This window comes from Eumetopias jubatus, unplaced genomic scaffold, assembly GCF_037043125.1.
Source record: "Eumetopias jubatus isolate StellerSeaLion01/CBP00866 unplaced genomic scaffold, mEumJub1_p1.0 scaffold_4, whole genome shotgun sequence".
NCBI lineage: Eukaryota > Metazoa > Chordata > Mammalia > Carnivora > Otariidae > Eumetopias > Eumetopias jubatus.
Genome location: NW_028274810.1, coordinates 145,357,887 through 145,367,043, shown reverse-complemented (window position 1 = coordinate 145,367,043; position 9,157 = coordinate 145,357,887). Strand labels below are relative to the sequence as shown.

The 9,157-nt window shown below is 49.9% G+C and overlaps 1 protein-coding gene across 2 annotated transcripts; it reads left to right on the top strand.

Annotated features, from left to right (window-relative positions):
• The first annotated feature begins 4,412 nt into the window (after positions 1 to 4,412).
• On the top strand, positions 4,413 to 7,230 carry OSR2 (odd-skipped related transciption factor 2). Of its 2 annotated transcripts, none has more exons than XM_028112534.2 (3): positions 4,413 to 5,068; positions 6,148 to 6,247; positions 7,100 to 7,230. In XM_028112534.2, the coding sequence occupies exons 1-3, from the start codon at positions 4,413 to 4,415 to the stop codon at positions 7,172 to 7,174; spliced, it is 831 nt and encodes a 276-aa protein (XP_027968335.1). In that variant the 3' UTR covers positions 7,175 to 7,230. The 2 variants fall into 2 exon arrangements, with proteins under 2 accessions (XP_027968335.1, XP_027968325.1); XM_028112524.2 differs by having other exon boundaries at positions 7,018 to 7,230.
• The last annotated feature ends 1,927 nt before the right edge of the window (positions 7,231 to 9,157 follow it).

Sequence of the window (9,157 nt, the reverse complement as noted above, 5' to 3'; positions counted from 1 at the left end):
AAACTCCACGTCCACAGACCTGAACGAAGGCGAGGATCCGCTCTCGTTTTTGCTGCTCGTCGTCCTCCAGATCATGTCCGCGGCTCCCGGGATTCCGCTCGGAAAAAGAAGTTTGCCCCGCGTGGACCCAATGACCTTTCCGAGCTCTGCGCCTCACCACCTGGGCCGGGTCTGAGCCGCGCTGCCCGGGCGGACCTTTCTGAGGGAGGTGAGTGTCTGCTCTGGGAAGGAGCTGCAGCCGCCTTAAGGAAGGAAGGGTGTAGGGGGTGCAGGGGACATTCACATTCTCGGTCAGGCGTGCCGCATGTTCAGAAATTGTGAAAAGAAATCAGATGGATGCAGTCTTGGGGCATTGTGTTTCTCATTTTATCGGATCCCCGGCACTCCACTCCCAGCTAACACTGAAGGACACACGCTTTTATGTGGCTGTCTTTAGTTTTGTTTTGCGACATTTAATCTAAGCATTCAGTAAGGCTTCTTATAAAAGCTGATAAACGTACGCTGAGATGAAGCCCCATAATCCCGTGGTGTTTCTGACGGTACGGTAGTATTCCTGGTCCACCCGTCCCGGGGCAGCCGCGGCAGCGCACAGCGCGAACGCGCCGGGACTCACACTGCCTGCTTAGCCCGCGCGTTTCAGAGGGAAGTAATAGTCCAGTCCCAGGTAATTCTCCAACCTTGTGCTGGCCTTTTGATTTCCCTCCCACCCTCCAGTTCTGGAGGTGGGGGGCGGTGGGGGGTGCAGAAGGCAAATTCCCCTGGGGTTTAAACGCTTAGATTCTCGCGTAAGAGCTACAGAGAAACGAGTGGTGGTTGCAGGAAGGAGGGAGAAAAAGGTGTTTGCGGAGGGAGCGCTGGATCCGTCTCCCTACCTGTTAGCAGAGAACAAAAGAGGGTTGGCGTTTCCCGAAGCGAAACGGCGCAGACAGCTACTTTCTCTGCTAAACAAACAGCAGTCCTGAGCAGAACAAGAAAATTACTCACGCAGGGGGAGCGAGGGAGCAGAGAGAAACAGAACCCAGATTATGCGGAAGGCATCTTAATTTAATTAACTCCTTGGGAAGGCAGAGGCGCTGCGAAGGGGCAGGAACTTCGCGGCCGTTTTCCTCTGTTCACCTGATCCAGGCTGACCATCATTATTACTTTTTAAATGATCTCCTTATATCTACTAAGACTTTCGCTCTGATTTATGCAAAATTCCACTGTGGCTTGGGCTGAAGTTCAGCGAGTCTATGGATCCATCCGTCATTTCTCTCACACCAACACACAGGTTTTAGCAGATGACCCCTGACTGTACATTATTTTTAGATAACTCAGTGTAATAACAGCATTACCGAAGAGCAAGACTCTATCAAATTACCACGTACCTTTTTTTCTCCAATGTTTTGAAAGCTTCTCTGAACTGAAATTAGTTATGTACACTTTTTTTACTTGTTGACAACCAGGGAACTAAATTTTACAGAACTTCTGTACATGCCTGGAAATCCCTGTGAAGAAGACTGATGAAAGAAGACTAGCCTCAGCTCCACCAAAATATTAATGTCTTATCATTGGTTCTTTCCTTGTAAAAATTAAAAGTAACCAATGGTCCGAAAAGAGGTAGTGGAGAAATGACAGCAGAGGATGATGATCGCTGTTATTGCCTGAAACTCAGTGTGGGAATTACATGCTCAACTCTAGACAAAACGAAAGTACTTTAGATCTCTGCCTTGACTTAACATATCTTTTGACATACATTTCCAGCAACTCGGTGGGAGAGTAGAAATCTAAATTCCCTAATTATTTATGGCAAAAGTGTTTGGTGGATATTTAGGGTTGTTCTGTTTGTAAAAGGGTTGAAGTCACCAATGGTTTGCTCTTCCTCTATGAAGAAACTATCTGTCCTGCAAATTAAAATGAAAACTTACTATGAAATACACTTTTGTGCCACTTTGGAGCTGAACTGTAATAGAGTTGCTAATTTTTGTGTTATAATCCATTTGAAGAAAGGGGAAGGAAGATGGCACTCAACTTTGTGCCTGCAAAATTAACATGTAATGTTTAGGGCAGATTTCACTTTTTGCACGTGAAATGGAAATCACAGGTGGTGATATTCCTTTGATTGACAACCTCCCCCCCGGGCCCCATAACAGTGGTAGGAGTTGTACTTTGCCTCCTGTATTTATTTCTAAGAAATCTAGTCTGGGAATACACCCAAATAATAATTTCAGTTTCCTCTGTAAGGGGGAGACCACTTTTTAACACTAGGGGGAAGATGGTATTTTGAACCTCTGGAAAATCCTCATTACACAAAAAGAAGGAAATAAAACTGTAACTTTTTATTTTTAATGGAAGAGGAAATAAGCAGATAGATTACCAGGGATCTTAGGACCTTTTTTTCTGCCTTTCTAGGAGGGCTTGAGGGTTGCCACTGAGCAAAAATGAATCGTGATTTGTGGTGGGAAAGTTTAAGGGAGGTTTACAGTTTCGGTTGAATGGTCTGACTGAGCCCCTCTGACTGTTAACACACCTCTCATTAACTCCCAGTCTGAACTCCCAGACCAAATACCACCAGGCAGAAGCGGTTCATTAATAAATCCCTGTCTCTGAGCATTCCAAACAGGAGAGGAGGGAGAGAAGGTGTGGGCCTCACTGAGGCAACCAAATTCTGCCTTGTCAGAGCGCTGTGTCATTAGCGCGGTCCCCCAAGTCTGCCCTTGGAGCCCCGGGCAACACTTCACAGCGCACTAGAGAAGATTCAGGCGTGTAAAGGGGCGGGCGATGAGGGGAAGACTGGACAAACCTTCCCACCTTCCTGCTACGTTCAAAAGCCAGGCTTAAAGGTTGTTGGCTCTAACCGGCCCGCCTGCCCCTCTCCAGGGAAAGTGCTCAGCTGTGAGTCCCGCAGCTGGGGAGCTGCCCTCAGAGGCAAGGCCCAGGTCGGCGGACCTAGCAGAACCGCTGCTAAAAGGCAGCTGGAAGTGGGAAAAGGTGGGCCCACTCTGAATGCAGGTGAGGTGTCCTGGGGAACCTGGGTCTGAAATCAGACCTCTCTATTGCTCTTTGGGGCGCCGAGAGATGTGAGTGCTTCCACCCTGCTTAGGCCCAGGCCACACACGTCTCCCAGCAGATAAACGAGCTTCTTCCAGGCGGGCAAAGCCGCGCTGTACCCGGCCCGCTCGCTGTGACTCCCCTGCTGCCCCTTTCCTATCTCTCCCCAGGGAGCTCACTCTCCTCCGCTCCTCTCTGCTCTTCTCCTGAGGCCTCCCCCGTGTAGGAAGCGGCTCCCCGATGCCAGGCGGGGAAGCTGCTTCGGCCTCCCGAGAGCTTGGCGCTCAGTCTGGGAGAAGGGGTTCCGGCCTCAGGGAGGTTCTCCGCCCACCCACCCCTATCCCACACCACCGCACCGCACCCCCCCACCGGGAGCCTGAACCATCTGGAAGGGATCTTGGTAGGGGGTGGGAGGGGACGGCCCATGGGAAGGAGGGGGGGGCGATTCCAGGCTGAACCCGGCCCCCGAGGTGTCACTTTTCTTTCCTGCGGCCCGTCACCGCTGATAAATGGGATTGAGGCAGAGGAAGGAAAAAGAAAACCTCCGAGGTCAGCGCGGGGCGAGATTGGCCCCTCCGAGGGCCCGAGGGCCCTGGAGCGCCAAGCGCACCGGGACTGCGCTCCCGCACCCGCGGCGGCGTGGCCCGGGTAAGCGCGGGAAAGGCGACCACGCGACGGGGCAGCCGGCGGGAGGCGCCACGCGAGGAGCAGCCGCACCGCCAAGGCCCTCCTTGTCGTTCCCTGGGGAGCTCCGAGGCGCCTCGGCCACAGAGCCTCGGCCTTAGGCCTGCGGGTGCGGGCGTCTCGGGCCGTCGTGTTTGCCCGAGCTTCGCAGCACAGGGTGGGGTGGATGGGCTGAAGTGGGTGCTGCCTCTGCAGAAGCACAACCCCCCCCCCCCCCACCAGACACACACACACACACAGCCCACCTTTCTTTCTCCCGGGGCCCGGGTCTTCCGTTCCTCGCGTGCCCGCAATCCGACCTTCCTGGGGGCGCCCACAGAAGGGCCGCCGGGGCGCAGGGTGCCCCGCTCGCCAGAAGGCCACTTCCTGTCCCGCCTGACACCCTGGCCCCGGGGCCAAGCTCGGGGCGGACTCGCCGGGCAGGCGCCATGCTGTTCCTTCACCACTCCTTTTGAGGACCCTGGAGTAGAGTGGGGAGGAGGACTTTGAAGGAAGGTGTGGTAACCCTCGCTGGCGCCAAAGGGCAGGCCGAGCGGGCTTAGATAATAGTCACAACTCTCCCTCTCTTTCCCCCGACATTTTTAGGGTTTGCTCTGCGTGCTGTTGTCTCTCTGGCTTTTCACCGGAGCCCCACGCCCACCTGCCTCTGAGTCCTGGAAGAAAGGGGCGGTTCCCTCCGCCCCCCAGCACCCGGGAAAATGGGGAGCAAGGCCCTGCCGGCGCCCATCCCGCTCCACCCATCGCTGCAGCTCACCAATTACTCCTTCCTGCAGGCCGTGAACACCTTCCCCGCCGCGGTGGACCACCTGCAGGGCCTGTACGGTCTCAGCGCCGTGCAGACCATGCATATGAACCACTGGACGCTGGGGTATCCCAACGTGCACGAGATCACCCGCTCCACCATCACCGAGATGGCGGCGGCGCAGGGCCTCGTGGACGCGCGATTCCCCTTCCCGGCTCTGCCCTTTACCACCCACCTCTTCCACCCCAAGCAGGGAGCCATTGCCCACGTCCTCCCAGCCCTGCACAAGGACCGGCCCCGTTTTGACTTTGCCAACTTGGCGGTGGCCGCAACGCAAGAGGATCCCCCTAAGATGGGAGACCTGACCAAGCTGAGCCCGGGGCTGGGTAGCCCCATCTCGGGGCTCAGTAAATTGACTCCGGACAGAAAGCCCTCCCGAGGGAGGTTGCCCTCCAAAACGAAAAAAGAATTTATCTGCAAGTTTTGCGGCAGACACTTTACCAAATCCTACAATTTGCTCATCCACGAGAGGACCCACACGGATGAGAGGCCATACACGTGTGACATCTGCCACAAGGCCTTCCGGAGGCAAGATCATCTGCGGGATCACAGGTGAGGTGGGGAAAAAGGTTGGCCTGGGAAGGGAAGGCGACTTTATCCAGAGTACCGAATCCCTGAGAGACATTCCAAGTGCCACTAAAATCCCCCTCTGAACTAGAATATATCCCCAAAGTCCCTCCCTGGCGGCCAGCTACAACTAATCCCCAACATTTACCTTTTTCCTCCGCTGCTGTATCCTATTGCGTCCTTGTTTGGAATGCGGGAGGGCCTTTCCTCATCCCTAGGCAGTTGCAATCTGGTGGGTTGGCCTTGGTCCTGAGATCTGTTTCCCAGTTTCTTCCCGGTCGCAGTTGGGGAGGCGGAGCAGGTAAAGCCGAGGGCCTCCAAAGACCTTCCAATGGTGGGTATTAGTCTGCGCTGCCGTCAGACCATTTCTAGAAATGTTCTCGGGCGACCTTCTCTGGGTTCCCTCCCTTCGCTATCTACCCACCCCCAGGTGTACCCCAGAGCCTGCCAAGGCGACCTTTATTTTATTTTATTTATGGGGGTCTTGAGATCACTGAATTTAGAAACAGCTCCCCACACCCCCTCCACGACCTTAAACTCTGCATTCATACACGGCAACTGAAGAAATACTATAACGTAAGTGTTTTCATCCGGTAAAAACTTCCCAGGAGAGGGGCTGGGGTATCTTCTCTCTGGACTCTACCTGCTGTTCCACGGGGTTAGGACTTCAGTTGGGATCCTCCGCGGCTGTTTAGGGATTAGCTAAAATCAGTTCCCCTGAATTCAACCTTGCCTAACATCCTGATTTGGCCAGTTTAAGTACCAGGGAAAGCCGTAGAGACCAGGAAGGACTCCTTCGGCACGATTTTGAGCTCCAGAATACGCCAGAGAGGGCGATCAAGTGTAGATAAAGCCGGCGTCCCGTGAATGTTTTGAAGAATCTGTTAGTTGAGGTTAACCATAAACAGAATTACACAGGAAAAAAAAAAGTAAAATCTAAAAACATAAATAATGGGAATCCCGTTTCTTTTGTCCTTTCACGACTTCCTTTTGAATAACTGTCGAAAGAAACTCCTCACCGTGGTGGTAAAACAATTTCAATGAAACCTTATATTGATTTACAGGTATATCCATTCCAAAGAAAAACCTTTCAAATGTCAGGAGTGTGGGAAAGGATTTTGTCAGTCTAGAACTCTAGCGGTTCACAAAACTTTACACATGCAGGTAAGTTTGTTTTCTTGTTTAAAGACAATGGCTGGTTTGGTTTTATCATTTTTGCTCCTTACAAAGGTGTTCAATGGCAGGCTCTTTCTCTTAAAGGCTCTGTTTAAATTTAGTTTTCTAGGTGGGGAAAACAGCACTCAACTTTTTTATATCCCCCCAAAAATTAATCTTACTTAACACAAAACATTATTATATTTTTCTTAAAGAAAAGACCATTCTCTGTATTCTAAATCCTAATTTTAGAATTATTTTTTCCCCATCTGATCTGCCCTGCATTTAAAGCTTTCGTGTTTGGGAGGAAATAAAGGTAATTTCGATAATGGAGGCATGGTGAAATCCCATATGCTCTCTCTCCCAGGGGCCTCATAATTTGTAGTTTTCTGAACATTGAGGAATAGTTTAATTTTCCAGCAAAGAGGAGCCTTATTGCCCGGGAGAATGTCGTTCCTTAAGAGAGGATTAGAGTTTTTCCTTCCTCCTTTTCCTGCCTGTGACACGGTGATGAAATGTAAAGAGCTGGAAATCACAAAGCCCACCACGGTGGCCACCGGCAGTTATCAGTGTAATGGGGGGGGGGCGCCCTGTGTGTGCCTGTGCGTGTGTTTTCATGATTGGAGGATTAGGAGCCAGATTTGTTCCTGCAAGTCCCCTCTTTTGTTGTCGTGCGCGTGTTATGTTAACGCTTGTGATACGGATAAGACAGAAACTATTGAGAAGCTTGCGGTGGTGGTGTGAAGGATTAATCCTTTGCTTGCTTCACATCTGAACAGGAATCTCCACACAAATGTCCCACATGTGGAAGAACCTTTAATCAGAGAAGTAATCTGAAAACTCACCTTCTCACCCATACAGACATCAAGCCCTACAGCTGCGAGCAGTGCGGCAAAGTGTTCAGGCGAAACTGTGATCTGCGGCGGCACAGCCTGACTCACACCCCGCGGCAGGACTTCTAGAGAAGCCCAGGATGTGTCCCATGCCGCCGCGGCTCCCCTCCCCAGACACCTCTCCACGCCTCCCACCCAGGGGTCGCACCCCCAACCCCTTACTGACCCCAGCTCTTCCCTTGCTGCAGCCGCACCTGCAGCTCCAGGGAGTTAACTCTTCTTCCCCAGACTGAGAACTGTAGAAAGCCACACAAGTACAACCCTTCACAAAGAGCATATGCTAGTTTCTTGTAGATATTCACAGCTCATTTTAGAGCTTTGTACATAATGTTATGGGTCTTTGTTTTGGTGTTTTGTTTTGTTTGTTTTTGTATCTTGTTGGATGCACCTAGCTATGGAAAATGGAAGCCAAATTTATCTTCAAAGAGTGTATTTTCAAAATAAAACTTCTTCTTGTTTGTTTCAACACTTCTGCAAAAGCGTCTTGCTATTTAACTTCTGTTTTTCCTCTGGGTTCTAGAAGAGTAGGATGCCTCTAAAATATTCAATATTGAGGGTGTTCTTTATCCTTAGGTTTTTAAAATAAGACTTCTCACAATTCTCTTACTGAAGTTCAGCCCTTCCCTTTCTGTATTGTGGCATTTTGGAATTGGACAGTTTGGAATTGGAATTTTTGTTTTTCGAAGATATTAAAATTGATACCCTTAAGGTTTTATCCCCTTTTGTTTATTCTAATTCCTTGTGTATTATTCCTTCAGATAAAGCAATATAATGATCTTTGTTAATAGCATGCAACTCCATGACTGCCCTACCTGAAAGCACAAGGTGAGAAAAGTCCTTGACCTAATGGCAAAGTTTATGATGGACAGCTTCTCTTACCATTAGACTTTGAACACTATCATTTAGCACTATAGACAGAGACTTTATCCTGGTTTCAGGAGAGAAGCCTAATAATCCTCCTATAGAAGAGTGCAGGAAGGTGCAACCTTCAGAAGATGGCAGACGAGAGGAGAAAGGAGAAACTACTTAGCTGTGAAAATATTTCTTTCCTAGGGTGGAGATGCTTTCTTCTAGAAGGTTCAGCTTTCTCTGCAAAGCAAACTGAGTTAGGTCGCTTGCAAAGTCTCTGTCACTGGTTGGCGTTTAGTGCCTGGGAAAATGCCAGAAGTATAGGTACTCTGGAGCTCATGGCAAGTATATAATAATCTTCTGAGGCATTTCAACCTTTCCCAGATGGTTCCTGGGGAATGTGACACCAATATCATGACAGATGACCTGTATAGGATTTAGGTGGAAGGCTTTGGACACAAATAAACTGTAGTACTAGGCAGGGGCTAGAAGGGAAATAACTGGACTTAAGGAGGGAACATCAGAGGAACCCGTAGCTCAGTAGCCCAGTAGGTACTCACAGGCTTTAATACTGAACAAAAGGGTAAATTAGGTCCTCTCGGACTTTTTTCATTTTTATATTTGTGTTGGATGACATGTTTCATCTTCAGGGTGATACCAGGCAACTCGTCCTATGTTTGTACTTTAGAATTCTCCAGAATGGTACATAGGGATTTAAGGACTAGATTCCAAATTTTTCGCCAGTGCCTTGTTCAATACAACTTACAAAGAGGTTTTAAAAAGTGTTCCAGATTCAATGCTCACTCTGTTCTCAGGGGAGCTGGCTGGAAGTCACTTTTGCTTCTCATGAGAGATGAATTCTCTCCAACAAAGTGTCCACTCACCAAGCCTGTGTGTCTAATGCTCACACAAATTCATTTCTCAACAGGGGATGGGCCCAGGTCTTCACTGAGGAGAGGGGGAAGGGATGGAGTGTAAGGGTGCATGTGTGTGTGGTATTTAGAAGACTGAAATTCTTGTTTGTTTTCTTGTGTTTGTACAGACTTAACTCAGTGACCTTCCTACCTCTACTCTCTCAAGCTCCTGCCCACCTTGGCACAGAAGATCTGAATACTTTAGGGCAGGGTTACACATTGACTGTCCCTAGAGCTCCCCTAATCCTGCAGGCATTTTCCAT